Source organism: Theropithecus gelada, chromosome 9 (genome assembly GCF_003255815.1).
Source record: "Theropithecus gelada isolate Dixy chromosome 9, Tgel_1.0, whole genome shotgun sequence".
Lineage (NCBI taxonomy): Eukaryota > Metazoa > Chordata > Mammalia > Primates > Cercopithecidae > Theropithecus > Theropithecus gelada.
Genome location: NC_037677.1, coordinates 68159769 through 68177328, shown reverse-complemented (window position 1 = coordinate 68177328; position 17560 = coordinate 68159769). Strand labels below are relative to the sequence as shown.

The 17560-nt window shown below is 36.4% G+C and overlaps 1 protein-coding gene across 1 annotated transcript in view; it reads right to left on the bottom strand.

Annotated features, from left to right (window-relative positions):
- Positions 1-310: 310 nt before the first annotated feature.
- CTNNA3 (catenin alpha 3) overlaps positions 311-17560 on the bottom strand; it is a 1732244-nt gene continuing 1714994 nt past the window's right edge. The window contains exon 16 of the mRNA XM_025397086.1: positions 311-686. Coding sequence (XP_025252871.1) covers positions 399-686 — 288 coding nt within the window. The 3' untranslated portion in view covers positions 311-398. The remainder of the gene's footprint in view (positions 687-17560) is intronic.

Sequence of the window (17560 nt, the reverse complement as noted above, 5' to 3'; positions counted from 1 at the left end):
AAACCAAGTCAGGAGCTCATGTTAGTGTTTTACTTAAAGATAAGGATGATAAGTGCACTTGAAGTATTATGGACAAACAGGACTCTCTTGCATCTCCTGTGTTTATTTGTTAACAAATAGTAGATAATCTCTATGATGGGAAAGACTGAATGACACGTGATAATTCCATTCATTCAACAAGCAAATATTCATTAACTATTAGGTGCTGACCATATAGAAATGACAATGACATGATCCCAAATATATATTGCTTATGTTGATTTGGCACCCAATATTTTATGTTATTTGTGAGTTAAACACCAAAACTTAGTGAAATTACAGAACTTCTTAAGTGTAAAATAAAGCAGTGTGGTTAGCCAGGATTTTGTCATATAGGCACTATAGGTAGAATAGTGGTTTCAGTAGATTTGTCTTCCTCTAAATTCACTCATGACTTGAACTGGATGGATTTTTTTCTTTGCTGAGCCTCGTCTGACAGCTGCGCACGTTTCCTCTGGCTTCTCTCTTTTAATCAAGGGTTTTTTTGCAGGAGCCTTCATTCTCCACATCACAACTGGGTGCCGGGGCCCAGCAGGACTCTGGATTCGGATGATCTTGGTTGAGGCAATGTAAGACATTTTCACTGTTTGCACTACAGCATTCATTAAATTTTTGGCTGCTTGGATCAGGGAGGTGACACTGTCCAACTGTAGGGAAAAAAAAGAAAAGAAAAGAAAAGAAAAGAAAAAAGAGTTATTATTCCAGAATGCAATTAAGAATTTAAGAGATTTAATGTTATTGAAGCCAAAGAACACCACTTTGCTTTTACCTCAGAAATGAATGAGTTAATCATTTTATACAACTATGTATAGTTATCTACCTCAATCAATACATCCATTTTTGATCAGTTATCTATTTATCTGATACATCAATTGATTCACAGTCTATCTTCTAAGATGATATCATAGAGAGATTAATTTCTTTCTCTTGGCTTTCAGTGACATCATGTAAATTCTGCAGGGCCCCAATCCACATAATATCACAAGGCCAGATGGTCACTCTTTTCTTTGTAATGGATCTTTCTATTTCCAGGAGATAATCCTGAGCTCTTTCTGTAAGACAGGATTATCTGCAATAAAACCTATAAATAATTTTATATGAAAACAATGGAAAATTCTCCTCAGGGAATAGTTTAAGATAAATATCATACATACATGTAGGTAAAGACATGCATATATACTAGTCTCTTTCTTGACTATTTTCCAAATAATTGCACCTAAAAGGGTCTCTTTTTTTAACACAGAACTCTTATTTTATCCTGTAGTATTTTAAAATAAAATTGGGGCTCTATAATCAAATGAAGTTGAGTTTAAATTTCAGGTCTGTCATTTGGCAACTAGGAAAAATCATTTAACCACTTTTGCCCTAGTTCTTTCACTATTAAAAAGAAAAAAAAAAAGCAAGCATGTCTATTAAAGGAAAAGTAATACGTGTAAATAAACTAGTACAGTAACTGCCAAATAGTTGATTTTTATTAAATATTATTTTCTTTTTTTGCTATGAAGACTGACAAAATTGCTTAATGGTAAAGATGCATTAACGAGATTAAAAAAACATTTTTCCACATGATTCTGTTTCTGTTATATTTTCTGGTTTGGGTACACAAGCAATCTCAAGGAAAAATGAAATGGTATTCCCAGAATCTTACAAAATACCTTATAACTAAGCTAAGCTGAATTTTTTTTTTTTTTTTTTTTTTTTTTTTGAGACAGAGTCTCCCTGTTGTCACCCCGGTTGGAGTGCAATGGCGTGATCTTGGCTCACTGTAACCTCTGCCTCCCAGGCTCCAGCAATTCTCCTGCCTCAGCCTCCTGAGTAGCTGGGATTACAGGCGCCCACCACCACGCCTGGCTAATTTTTGGATTTTTAGTAGAGATGGGGTTTCATCATGTTAGCCAGGCAGATCTCGAACTCCTGACCTCAGGTGATCCACCCGCCTCAGCCTCCCAAAGAGCTGAGATAACAGACATGAACCACCGCGCCCAGCCAGCTGATTCCTTTTTATACAACCAATGTCTCTTCCATTATTTTAGTTTGGCAGATTGTCATCCACCGCCAACTCATACAGGAAGATGTGCCTCCACTCTCACCCCTCTGTAATGCGTGCTGTCAGGATTGAGACTCACACACTCGCTCTGTAGTTACTAAAATCCATCAGCAGCTGCCTAGCCTGAGTCGTCTGCCTTTGCTGTTCGAGGAGTCTCTTCTCACATACCGAATAAATGAGCAGAGGAAAGGAGAAAGCTGAGGTTATGTGCCTGGAGCAGTGGTCTAGCCGGCTGCTTCCTGGGAAAGGAATTTAATTAGCTCTATTATATGCCAAGCCTGAAATCCTTGAAAAGGTAACAGCAAAAAATATGTAATGTGAAAGGCAATAATACTTGGCAACTACACATCTTTAAGTCTTTTTACTTTTTGAAGCCAGAAATGTAAAATCTGTGCATGTGGCAGGAATGACAAATGTTTTACAAACATGAAAAAGGATTTCATGAAGCACTCAAATGTATTTTGGAGGACATTTGGAGCTTCTGAATCTGTATACAACTTAAAAAAATACTAGTCTTTGAATAGAATACCACATTTGTTATTAAATTATTTCACAGACAGATTGCAAGTTAAAATCTGTCTTTTAATAATTAACAAAAACCTCCTGGACTCCAGTTGATGGGCTAATTATTATAAGGGATTTCCAATCCCATCACAGAAATAGGCCAGTTTTTCTAAATGGGGAGATAATAGGAGTACTGTTGAGAATCCTTGGTTATGCCATTGCTCAAACATGAAAATATTGGGTTTGTCCCAAGGGTTCTGCACCACCACAAAGTCATTCATGGAAGCAGGTCCCAAGGACCTCCTGTCATTCAGGATTTCACCAATAACTTTGGTTTCACCTAAAACTTGCATTATTCTTTCTTCCTTTTAACTCTGAATTTTGTCTTATACACTGTATTTATTTTATCACCTTTTGATTTTTTTTCACGTAAGTGGTATCATCTATCAACCAGCAGTGCAGGGAGGTTGTTGACATTCCATTTATGCCTCAAAGTGTGAAAACTGGCTTGTCTTCTTTCCTCACTGAATCAACAAATCCCTGCCTGTGTTATTGTGATCTTTTATTCTGGCCTCTCCCAAATCCTTTGATTTTTAAAATCCTAAGTGGTTATAGTAAAATCTTCCCCACCTGACTCAGGAAAACCACCAGACAAATTATCCCTCTAGTTTTGCAGACGGATAGGACAGTTACTGAAAGAATATAGTTATTTCATGAGGAACTCTTGTAGAACACTGTATGAAGATCTTTGAGGTCTAAGAACTATGTGCATTACAATGCACCTACCAGCTACCAGTTAAATCACAGGCTACACAAGCAATGGGCAAAGTCAAGCCTAGCTAATGGTAGAAAATTGTATTCAAGGCCCAAGCAGTGTCTCAGGCCTACTTGTAGAGAATAACGATGCACAACTTAATGCCTGCAAAAAATTATTAAACATCGTTTCATCCAGGTCTACTTTCATGAAAAATCCTTTAAGGGAAAAACTCAATAGGATCCTCTCTGTAAAAACAAAGGCAAATTTGCATAAGGTAATGCACTGCTTTTGGGTCTGTGTTCAATTTATTTGAACAAAATTTTCTGAACTTCCCAAATGTACCTGTACAAGACAAGAATGTTAATTTATTCTAAAGGCCTGGTGGAGCAAAACAACCGACTATAAAACTCAGATCCTTAAAGTCTTTTACTATTACAAATCAGTTTTATTAACTGAAAATTCTTTCAGTGAAATATAACTTGAAACGTTTACCATAGAGGAGACATTTTTTTCCTAACATCTGGTAACACTCCTCTCTGATCTAGATGAAGTGTTTTTGACCAAGGTATCAATTAGGAACAGTAATGTCATCTAAGTCCCTCGGACCTCCTGGAGTTATGTTTAAATATCTGCATACTGTCACATATAAAGAGCTTCCCTTTCAGAAGAAGGACAATATTTTAAATAACTTTCAAAGAGAATTGTGTCCTAAATTAAAGACCTCTTCCCTATATTAATTTGATGTCTACCATTTGCCATGATAAATAGGAAGATAGCCATTCTTCTGAGGCAGACATCTTGTACTTATTCTCATAACACTGGTATGGTTTCAAAACAACCGAGCCTGGGCCGGGTGTGGTGGCTCACGCCTGTAATTCTAGCACTTAGGGAGGCAGAGGCAGGGGAGTCACTTGAGCTCAGGAGTTTGAGACTAGCCTGGGCAACATGGAGAAATCCTATCTCTACCAAAATTACAAAAAAAAATAATAATAATTGCCAGACATGGGCATGGTGGCATGTGCCTGTTGCCTCAGCTACTCGAGAGGCTGAGGAGGGAGGATCACTTGAACCCAGAGGCAAAGGTTGCAGTGAGCCGAGATCACGCCACTGCACCCCAGCCTGGGTGACAGAGTGAGACCCTGCATCAAAAAAATAAAATAAAATAAAAATAAAAATAACAGAACTTGATAGTCTATTAATGTCACGATATGCTACTCAATATTGTATATGCCCAAACATAAATCAATAAGTTCTGCCTCATTTTTTTGTTATCTAGATGGATAAATGATTATGTTCAATTAACTCTTATGCTAATTATGCAATGTATTTTGCAAACAACCCAAATAATGCCAATTTAAATAGAATCCTGTTAAATATTTTCCTATATAAATCTTAGTTGCTTTTATTATAGTGTCTCTTCTGTGCTTTGCGGTATTATATAGGTTTCAGTTTATAATAATGGTACAAATTGGACCAATTCTACAAATGTTTACAGATAAAGGGCTTGTTTTTGAAAACATGTCAATAGTGATTTACTACAAAAAGGTGGGGTTTAGCAACAATAAAATACATTTTCTGTTTCCTCATAAAATGTCAACATTTCGTCCATGTAAGCAGTTTATATAGAACATCTGGATCTTTTCACAAAAACACTAAATGCCTATAAATCCTTGACAACTATGTCAATTTGGAATGTCTGCTAGCAAACCCTTGCCAAAATCCTATTGTAATTAGTGATAGCTAAGAGGAATATCAAAAAAGACATGGTACATATTCCTTCTTCTGCTTTTGGAAGTTTCTCACAGAGATTGTGTCAAAACACTAGAATGCTTTCTACTCTAGGTCACTAGTCTCTAACTCTCTATAGTTTGGATTCAAGACCGTTACCAGACAAATGCCTTGCATGAGGATTCTAAGCCTATGTGAACCTCGCTTCCACTGGTGTGGATCTCACTTTCTTGCACCTGGTCTGTCACCTGGGAAAGCAGCTTCCCAATCACATTGGCAGTGTGAACTGCCATGCCAACTGCTTCTTCTGAGACTCCTGCTGAGAGAAAAGCCTGATGCTGCTGAGAAAGATATATGTTCTGTCCAGTAATCTTTTTGGTAAATTGGTACCAAATGTAGCCTATGATCTTATGAGTCTCAAGGTTTACCTGAATTCAAAGACCGCGGTGGATGTTGGCCCTGCACAAAAGACAAATGTCTAGAGTTTGGTTCCAAGTGTAAGAAGAGCTTAAAATAATTGCTAATATCGATTATATGCTGTAGTATGCAGCTGACATAAATTAACTCATAGCAACCCTATGAGATAAGTACTATTATTATCTTCATTTTATAGAGGAAGAAACAAAGGAACTGGAAGTTCTGGTGACTGGCTCAAAGTAACACAGATATTAAATAGGAGGGCTGGAATTTGAACCAAGTAAGTCTGGTTCTACCTTGTGTTTTTTCTCATTGCATAACCCTGCCTCCAAGAATATGCTACTTCCAATATGTGATTATTTTTCGATATCAGATAGTTAAATCAATTATACTAACATTAATAGAGTGTCTAAACTTTTAAAATTGACTACCCAACAACTCTGCTTTTAAGAAGCTCGCTCTTATTTTTGTAATGCATATTGCTACCAGGAGCAATGAGAGTGTTTTATTTGCCACGGCATTTTGTTAGGATTGTGGTTTGAAAATTTATATACTAATTTCCAAGTTGCATTTTTTTGGAAGAGCAAATAGAAATACTCAGTCACCTTATAGGCCCCAAAGCATTTAAAGACATTTAGATTCAGACTATTACATAAGAAAAGATTTTTAAATTTTAAAATCTGGGTCTCAGTAAACATATCAATAAGACAAAGAAAAACCATAAATAAGTCACATTATAGGTTCTAGGACATGGAAGTACATAACATTTATCTTTCAATCTTTTAAATGTGCCAGTATAAATACAATCCTAATTAACCAAACTTTTTTTTTTTTTCTTATTCTCTAATAAAATTAAGTCAATTTGTTTGCTTGGTTTTGCAACAAATAACAGGATTTGATCCTAGGACTCCGGAGTTTCTTTCCAACGTAGTTATTTTTAAAGTTGCATTTGTTCGTTTTCACACTACTATAAAGATACTACCCAAGACTGGGTTATTTATAAAGGAAAGAGGTTTAATTGACTCACAGTTCTGCATGTCTGGGAGGGAGGCCTCAGGAAAATTATAATCATGGCAGAAGGGGAAGCAGGCACATCTTACATTGCAGCAGGAGAGAGACAGCAAACAAGAGCAGGGAAAACTGCCTTATAAAAACATCGATCTCGTGAGAACTCACTATCACAATAACAGCATGGGGGAAAGTGCCTCCATGATCCAGTCACCTCCCTCCCTCAATATTTGGGGAATTACAGTTTGCTCCTTCACACTTGGGGATTACAATTGAAGATGAGATTTGGGTGAGGACACAAAGCCTAACCATATCAAAAATACTCAGTTAAACTATTTGGAAATGAAGTTAGCAAAGGCAGTGTCAAAGGGCATATGTATGTGTAATGGCAGATTACAACTGACAGCATAAACTATTTATAAAAAGACTTAAGAATATTTGTAGTCTTGGCCGGGTGCGGTGGCTCAAGCCTGTAATCCCAGCACTTTGGGAGGCCGAGACGGGCGGATCATGAGGTCAGGAGATCGAGACCATCTGGCTAACCCGGTGAAACCCCGTCTCTACTAAAAAATACAAAAAACTAGCCGGGCGAGGTGGCGGGCGCCTATAGTCCCAGCTACTCGGGAGGCTGAGGCAGGAGAATGGCGTGAACCCAGGAGGCGAGGAGGCAGAGCTTGCAGTGAGCTGAGATCCGGCCACTGCACTCCAGCCTGGGCGACAGAGCCAGACTCCATCTTAAAAAAAAAAAAAAAAAAAAAAAAGAATATTTGTAGTCTTTCTAACTTATAGGTGCCATTTGCACCTCAAGATTGATCTAATGATAGTAGTTTTACACCACAGTAAATGCTTAAATACATTTACTTTAACCAAAATGCATTAAATTATTCAATGTTTTTATGATCTACTCTGAATGTCTCTTTTAAGAGCTAATTTTATCCCAATACTGGCTTAATACATTCTTTTGTTTCTGAACAGATTTTTAAAATAATGGTCAGCATTGAGAGCATTCTCCCTTTTCAGATGCATTCAAAAATGCCAAACAGCCAGGGTGGTTTCATAGGCAAATCAGATAAGGAGCTTTGTTAAATCCAGGCAAAGTGGAGTTGCATCTCCAAATTGAAATTATCAAGCTTCTAATTAAATTGAGAAGGTAGTTCATTTTTTGAATATGAATAATCATTCCAATGGGCCACTGATATAATTGGCACAGAGATTTGTCCTTTGTCAATGTTCCGTTAGAATGTGACAACAAAAGACAACAACTTAAGTTGAAAGAGGATAAATCAATGCATGAAATAAGTAAAAGAAAAGTAAATGTAACACTACAGAAAGGGCCAGAGATAAAAGGAAATATGACATTTATTCAATTATAATCTTGTCCTGTCAAAAAGCATCTTTAAGATGCTTTTTTTCCTAAAGATAATTTTTTTCTAAAGGAGATACTCTAGGCCAGAAACATTTTATATCCCCTTAAAAAGAAATAATCACAAACAATGCCAATTCAGGTGGCTACTCAGAATGCCTTTCACTTTTTTTTAAAATGACCTATCATAAAAATATACACATTGGTAATAATCATAATATTTAGCTATACTTCAACCATGTTGACTTAAGGCAAATGCTTAGCTGAAGAATCAATTTTCTAAAATATTACAGCCCTAATTAAACAGATTCAGAAAAATTAGTATATTCTTTCCCATGTAGAGTCAGCAAGAGTGGGTTAGGTATGGCATGGTTCTCTCAACATCAGTGTTTCAACTTTAGCTTCCTCTTCTCAGCACCATCAATCAGGACACTGAGATCTGCCCTCTCCATAGCGGGCTGTGCAATAATGTTAAACCTTACATCTTGATTATTCTTCAGGATCTATGCGCTAAAAGTAACAAAGCATCAGCCTCCATCCTTGATCCTACACTTAGGTCTTTCAAGACCAGAAGCAAGGAACAACTAGGCTGTGTGAAGCTAAAAGGCCAAATGACATTAGTTTTACAACCCATGCAGAGCTTCCAGACCACAGATGTTGTCATATACCTATAATTTTCAACTCTTTCGATCTTGATTATTCTACCATTTTGATAATATTTGGCAATATTTAATATTTCTTAGCTCACTTTTCTCTCTACTACAGATACCTTGCAGAACAGAATTATCCATTTCCCTAACACTGAGCCAAAGGTGACTGTTTACCATTTTTAGAGAATCCTCTTGTATTAGTTTGTTCTCATGTTGCTAGTAAAGACATACCTGAGACTGGGTAATTTATAAAGGAAAAAGGTTTAATTGAATCACAGTTCCATATGGCTAGGGAGGCCTCACAATCATGTCTTACATGGTAATCAAGGCAAGGAGGAACAAAGTCATGTCTTACATGGTGGCAGGCAAGAGAGTGTGCAGAGGAACTGCCCCATTTTAAAACCATCAGATCTTGTGAGACTTATTACCATCATGAGAACATCATGGGAAAAACCCACCCCCATGATTCCATTAGCTCCCACTGAGTCCCTCCCATGACACATGGGGATTATTACAATTCAAGGTGAGATTTGGGTAGGGACACAAAGCCAAACCACATCACCCTCATTGAGCAAATTGGTTTCTAGATAAATTAATGGCCACCAACCTGAAACTAACAGATAATGCATCTGTGTGTTTTTAGCTAATTCTTGTATCCATTTTACCCAAACACTAGCCTAAACTTCCACTTTCATCAAACCTCTAGCCCCTCATATTCCTACTTGTTCTGCAGACTACCTCACTTACAACAAGTTTTTTTTTTTTTTTTTTTTTTTTTTTTTTTTTTTTTTTTGAGACGGAGTCTCGCTCTATCGCCCAGGCTGGAGTGCAGTGGCACGATCTCGGCTCACTGCAAGCTCTGCCTCCTGGGTTCACGCCATTCTCCTGCCTCAGCTTCCTGAGTAGCTGGGACTACAGGTGCCCGCCACCGCACCTGGCTAGTTTTTTGTATTTTTAGTAGAAACGGGGTTTCACCGTGGTGTCGATCTCCTAACTTTGTGATCCGCCCGCCTCGGCCTCCCAAAGTGCTGGGATTCCAGGTGTGAGCCACCGCGCCCGGCCACAACAAATATTAAATAAGCAAACAAACAACAACAATAAAATCGTAACAGTAAAAATGAAACTGCCCCCAACCTCTATCTTTCATTCTTATCCATTTCTATTAAAATGAAAATTATCTGGTTCTCTTCCTCCCTACCTTCTTGTGGACTTTGCACATTTAATAATTTCTTTCTTCTAATATATCTTTTTTGTTTTTTTGAGATGTGGTCTTGCTCTGTTGCCCAGGCTGGAGTGCAGTGGCGTGATCTCAGCTCACTGCAGACTCTGCTCCTGGGTTCAAGCGATTCTCATGCCTCAGCTCCCCAAGGAGCTGGGATTACAGGTGCATGCCACCATGCCCGGCTAATTTTTGTGTTTTTAGTAGAGACGGGTTTTCACCATATTAGCTAGGCCGGTCCCCAACTCCTGACCTCAGGTCATCCGCTCACCTTGGCCTCCCAAACTGCTGGGATTACAGGCATAAGCCACCGCACTCGGCTCTTCTTCTAATATATCTTTATTGTATTCCTTTCTACTGACTTTTTCACTGTAGTATTTAAATGTTTATAAAATCGTATCTTAAAACATAGCCAGACTTATTAAAAGGTTATCTATTATCCCTAAAACTATTTTTCCTCACTTATCATTTCTTAAGCAATCTGATTCCTTTCATATAAATGCTTCCCCTTCATATATATGTATGTATACACACATATATAAAATGACACATATATATCAATATGTGATAGGCTATATAATCATTTTATATATTAATATGTAATGTATGCTAGATGTATTATATAATATATAATTGATTACATATATGTTAAATATATAACATATATGTGAAATTATTCAATTGGTAACTCTGTATAACTGTTTTCTTTCAGCCAAATCACATTTATCAGATCAATTAATTCTCATTCTTGAATACTTAATTACTTATAAATATCACAGTTTATCCATTCGACTATTAATAGGCTTTTAGGTAGTTTGGAGCTACTTAAAATATATAAATAAAAAATAAATAGGAACTTATGAATGTTCTAGTATGTGTCTTTTGGTGAACAAATATATACAATTTTATCAAGTATGTACCTGAGAATGCCATTGTGGAGTTATGAAAATGCATATATTCAGTTTTATTGGATAATTCCAGTGATTTCCAAAGTGCTTCTGTAAATTTATATTTCTAGTAACAATATATGAGCTTTCCAATGTTTTGTTTTGTTTTGTTTTTTGAGACAGAGTTTCGCTCTTGTTGCCCAGGCTGGAGTGCAATGGTTCAATCTCGGCTCACTGCAACCTCTGTCTCCCGGGTTCAAGCGATTCTCCTACCTCAGCCTCCCAAGTAGCTGGGATTACAGGCATGCACCATCACACCTGGCTAATTTTGTATTTTCACTAGAGACGGAGTTTCTCCATGTTGGTCAGGCTGGTCTTGAAGTCCCGACCTCAGGTGATCCGCCTGCCGCGGCCTCCCAAAGTGCTGGGATTACAGGCTTGAGTCTTCCAATTTTCACACATCTTCATCTACACTTTTTTCCCTATATTTTTCACATTAGGCATTTTTGCAAGTATGCAGAGCTATTATATTGAGGTTTAATTGGCATCTTATTAATTACTAATGAAGCTCAGCATATTCTCCTATGGTTATAGCTTTGACTTGCACACAGACATTGCTCAATTCAATTTTTACTAATCCTTAGATATTTTTCTATAGTCTTTCAGATTTTCTATGTATGAAAGCATACCATCTATGAATAATGATAGCTGTATTTTCTATTTTTCATTTATTTTTTCTTTTTGTTCTGTATTATTCCACTAGACAAAAATGCCAGTATACAAGTGAGGATACAAGGTATTTTTGAATCATACTCTAACTCAGGGAGAAGGATTTCAATATGCTATCATTTATTTTTTTAGTTAACTCATGTATTAAATCAGTTTTTAAAAATTTTTCAAGTAAATGAGGACTTACTAGTCTTCCTTTTACTACTGATTTCTAACGTAAAATACTACAGTGATTAAAGAATAAACTCTGAATGATTTAAAACATTTTATATTTGTGGATGCTTTGTTTATGACATATAGTCAAATATCGTATGCTTTAGGTACACTAGAAAGGAATGTGAACTTTAGTATTGTTACATCAGTGTTCTATTTATGTCAACTGGTTTCCTTAAGCCTATTAACAGTCAAGATCCTCCCCACCCCAGATATCAGACATCCACAGATCTGCTATAGAGCACTACAGATTAGATGTCTATTTTCTATAGTTGTATATAAATGGAATTCTATGGTATGTAATTTTTTGTGTGATGTTTCACATGGCATTACATCTGTAAGCTTCACATATGTTGCTGCATGTACCAGTAGTCTCTTTTATTTATTGCTAAGAAGTATTACATTTTATACATATACTGCAATTTGTTAATTCATTATCTTTGTGACTGGCATTCAGTTTATTTCTTTTGCTATAACAAATAAAGTTGTTATGGCATTATTGTACAACTATTTTGTATAGTATGTTTTATTTCTCTTGGGTAAATAACTAGAAGTAAAACTATGTTCTGTTGTTTAATATGTGTCTGACTTCATAAGGAATTAACAAACTGTTGACCAAAGTTATTTTGCCATTTTGTATGAGCATTATAGTTATTCTACATCCTCAGTCACACTTGGTATTTTGATATTTTGATTCTTTTTACATTTTAGAGATTTTGATGTGTATAAAGAGAAACGTCACTGTTTTTACTCTTCTTCTATGGCTAATATTTTCTTGTCCTAGCAAAAAATGGCTACTACAATGTTAAACAGATTTTCTTTTATGCTTTCTTCCAGATATTTGAAGTTGGAGATTTATGTTTATGATTATGATTACTTTGTATTAATTTTTGTATATGGAGTAATGTGCAGTACATTTTTTTAATATACAGATTATCATTCAAGCACCATTTAGTCAAAGTGATTTTCTTTTCTTTTTAAATGATATTGGAATTGCTGTCAAAATTAAATTGACCATATATGTTTGGCTCTACTTCTGCTTCATTTCTGTGTCTATCTTTATACCAGCATCATACTATGATGCTAACATCACTTTCTCAGGGAAGAGTTCCACGATACTAAGACTAGATTGGATCCTCTTTTATGTTCTTATAGAAATCTACACTTCATTTAACATTAGATTCATCAGAAGGTAATATGATCCATGTAGGCAGAGACAATGTTCTTTTTTACCCTTTTATTACTTGACACAGTCTACAGGAGATATCTGGCATATGAATTAGTTACTGGAAATATTACTTATATAAATTGTAGAATTATTAAGTGCAGAAACCACATGCAAAATACTCTCAAAGGCAGACATGAATTAAATTATTCTCTTGTATTCTGCACAAACTGTTAATGTTTTCCAGACATTTCATGCCCTCACTCCATCTACCAGGAAGTTTCTGGCCTCTAGACATGGCACAAAAACCCTTGATCAAATGATGTTTCTCATTATTTCTGTTTAAAACTCAGAATACAAATCTGTTGGAAGTCATGCTTGTCAGAAAGTCCCAAAGTCCCAAATTCTCACTTTTAGATTAATATTTCTCTTAAAAACTTCAACTTCTTGGGAAATATGTCTTATTGGCCCAAGAATAAAACATCAGTTTTATAGTCGACAACGTATATTTGAATCCCAACTCTGCCACATTCTAAATACAAAGCCTGGGGAGAAATCTATTAGCATATCTGGGCCTCAGTTTCCTTTCAGCATAATTACAATACAAATACATTTCAGCATTGGTTATTGAGATTTAATGTGATCACAGCTAATCTTAGATTTGTATATACACATACACATGCACATAAATGAAGCTACGGCACTTTTTTTTTTTTTTTTTTGGAGATGGAATCTCCCTCTGTCACCTAGGCTGGAGTGCAGTGGTGCAATCTTGGCTCAGTGCAAACTCCACTTCCCGAGTTCACACCATTCTTCTGCCTCAGCCTGCCTAGTACCTGGGACTACAGGTGCCCGCCACCACACTCTGCTAATTTTTGTACTTTTAGTAGGGACAAGATTTCACCATATTGGTCAGGCTGGTCTCAAACTCCTGACCTTGTGATCTGCCTGCCTTGGCCTCCCAAAGTGTTAGGATTACAGGTGTGAGCCACCGCGCCTGGCCAAAGCAATAGCTTTTATAAGTTTATAAGGTGAACTGGAAAATAATATGACACCAAATTTGGGGATTTTGGTGGAATAAAGCTTAGGACAAATTCTACCCACGGTTGAAAATCCAGAAACAGCACAAGAACATTTCTTGACAATTAGAGGTGAAGGGGCAGGTACTATGACTCTTCCCATTATCCACAACACATTTGTGTGCATGTGCATGTGCACACACCTGTACTTACACACACATGAGTATGTACACACACTTCACACACTTTTTGAAATAGTGTGAGGTCAGCTCGATTAATCACAATCCTTTTGGTAAGTGTATCAGTCAGAGCTCAGTAAAAAAACCAGAAACTACTCTAGGTGCTTCAAACATGGAATTTAACACAATAAATTAATTATATGGGCAATGGAAAAACTAAGAAGCCAAATGTGAAGCAACCCTCACCTCACCATCAGCCTAAGTTGTTACCATCCTGGTGCTGAAGGAAATGGAGAAGATGAACCCATGCCAAGTAGATAAACTAACACAAATAAATGATTGCTTGTCAGCGTTTGTCAATTGTCTCCCACTGGTTAACTCTAGCCGAAAATCAGTAAGTAGTCAAAACATCTTGACTAGGAAAATGTTTTGAGAGTAAAAGTAACCATGACTAGCAAAATGGATTTTTAGCCTGAGCATGCATATCCCCTCATTTTTAGTAGGTCGTGATTTGATTCTTAAAATCTCATAGTACTTAATATTTTAATTTCTGTGATTATAATATTGAGTAAGCTTAAAAAATAAAGTTCACACATTTGTACTCTCATTCAAAGAAACCTTTATACAAAATGTTGATTTTGTATAAACGTCATCTTCTCTACCTCTATCTCTAGAAAAAAATTATGATAGAGGGATGGGGTTTAGCTCTCAGCCCTTTTACATATTCTTGATCCTTAAGATGCTGTCAAACATGCTTATTCCTCTCTTTACAAATTCCAGTGTTTTGTTGGGAAAATAGAGGCTGCAAGAGCAAGGGGATGAATAGATTAATTTTAAATACTTATATACATAAGTATATACACTGTACATGTTTATATACAGAATATGGTTTTCTGATTTTTAAATAAAATATCAGCTTCTCTATTTTTTTGAAATACAGCTGAAGTTTTGCCACATGTTGAAAATTTCCTTCATGACCCAGCTTTTTCAGGGGCTTTAAGATTCAACCATGGTTTAACTTGACCCTGTAAACTATGTCATTGGCTCTATTACTAAATTAATAGCTGACTTTCATAATTATCTATAAAGTGAGAGCTATATTGAAAAGAAGACTAGCTTTAGACAATTGCAACAACAAAATCCATGATAAAGGAACCAGTTTTCAGGGCTCTTGTGTCCTTTTGAAATGTATATCCTTCTCATAGTCTCATTTAACTGGTAGACGTGGGCACTGCCATGGTGTCTTGCCTGCCATGACTTTACAAATATTACAATATGTACTATGTCAATTGTTTAAATATAGGTTAAGCAGCAGCAGCATTAACTGATACCATTATTGCTTCATCAACACACTGGAAGTAAAGGGAAGCAGATAACAAGACAGAACGGTGCTTTGGAAATTATTCCAGAGACGCCTGGAGCAACAAGGTTGTTATCTCAGACGTGAGGCATAGAATCTGTCAGGTATAAAAAATACATCCTGAGGAAAACAATTAAAGTGACTGTTTTCTATTTATTTGAGACTCACACACTCTGTACCTAAGTGAATATCAAAGGTTGGAGAAGGATCCGTGATCGGGAAATATTAAAGAGTTCTGTTCCTGAATTTAGTCTCTCTTCAAATCAGAAATCTCTCTCTTCCTGCCTAGAGTGTCTTATAAAACACAAAACAATCTTCCAGAGTCTTTCTATAGATCAGCACAGCTGTCTCCTCGCTGAGAGGACGAGGTTCAAACACATTTCAGAGCAGCTGGTTGTTGGCTTCCCAGCTGCTTAAGAAACAGGAAATTTTATTGGCAGCAATCCCCAACCTGAAAGCAGTAGGCATCTAAACTAATCCCCAGGCACTGGAATTCGACAACCAGGAGAAGCATGAAGCCATGTGTGGTTTTTAATCACTGTGATGTTGGTCTTTGTGTAACTTCAAAGATTAAAGTCCTCAGGGTTATGCGGGTGACCATGTAGGTGAAAGGGTGTGTGTAAGCTGAATGGAGGAAGGAAGTAGAGCTGAGGGGTTAAGAATAGGGACTCTGGAGGTAAACTACATAAATTCAAACAAATTCTTTCTCTGAGTCTGTTTTCTCCTCTGTTAAATGGAAAACCAACGACATCTACCTTATAGGGTTGTCAGAAGGACAGAACGTGAGGATCCAGATTAATGATATAGCGGAATGGGATGTATATACCCTGTTTCGTTGTCATTACTATGATTGCCAAAGGTTTGAAAACAACAATAACACTCCTTTATCAATTGTAATGGCAAAAACTGAAAGAATGCACAAAGATGAATTTGTAATAATGGCTCCCATTTTGTAAACCTGTGTCAAGACCATATGCTTTGCAATATTATCTATAATCCTAGTAATAGCCTTGTGATGTAGGTATTATTTTTGCACATATTAGATAAGGTATCTAAGAACTATGACTCAGATAATTTCAGTGCCTTGCCCAAGGTGACATAGACAGTAAGAGGCAAAGTTGGGATTAATTCCAAATTGCCGTAACTCCGAAGCCCTCATTTTCTCAACCATCTTATGCTGCTACTTTCTTGAGAAAAGGAAATATTTTGTAGCTTAGTGAAAAGATCTCTTAATTGGGATTGTTTTGTTCTGGCTAAGGTCTCCCAACACACTCTTCTTATTCTACCTCTGAATACTTTGCACTAAGATATTCTTCCTCTCTAGTTTAGGAGTCTTTTTAAAATTTTAAAAAAATCCTTGATCATTGAACTTTAATGTCTCCACTAGGTTTTTCTGAATGGCACTCCCCAGCTTCTCTTGTCCTCCAGAAACGTGTGCCAAATGTGATTGCTCGCTCATTCTACCGCATCTTAATTGCACCATTTCAAGGGAAAGATTGACTTTTGTGATTAAAAACTGCTTGAATTTCTGAGCAATCCTCATATTAACTGACCCCAATTTTTGAATGTTATATGCCTAGTAATAGACTGAATGGTGCATGTATATATGTGCTTTCCACTTTAGATTCCCTGGGTTTTCTCTTCTCTTTTAAATCTCACTGTTCAATTCAAATATCCATAGATTAAAAAAAAAAAAAATACAACAATGTAATGATAATAGCACAATAGTGACAAAGAAAGACGAGCATTGTCCTCTAGAACAAAGCTTTTAACCTAGGGGTCCAGACACATTGGTGCACTTCAATTATTTGCGACATGTGTCACAAGAGGCATAATTTGATAGTAATAATAATAGTTCAAATATTGAAATTAGAAAATGATTTACTGTTTTCTCACAAATTGGAGTGGCTTCAAGGTTATCCCTCTAATTATGCCCTTTTACTCACTTGCATTCTGATATACTTCCTGGAGTAAGAAAGAAAGGGGAAGGGCTAAAGCTAGTTTCCTAGGAATCAAGCTTAGAAGCTCACCTTATTAATACAGTGTTCAGTGAAATGGGCCTACTCATAAGAAATGTGTTCTGCATGTGAATGTGCATCATAGCAGAAAAACAAAAAAGGAAACATTTCAAGATTGTCTTCTCTAGGAACTAGAGATTAAGACTAAACAGATTAATTGCCTTTAAGATCTTCCTCATAACACCAGTGTAAAAGAAATGGCCATTGTCTAAGATCCAAGATTCAGGGTCCAAATTATTTTTAATAACCTGTCTTACA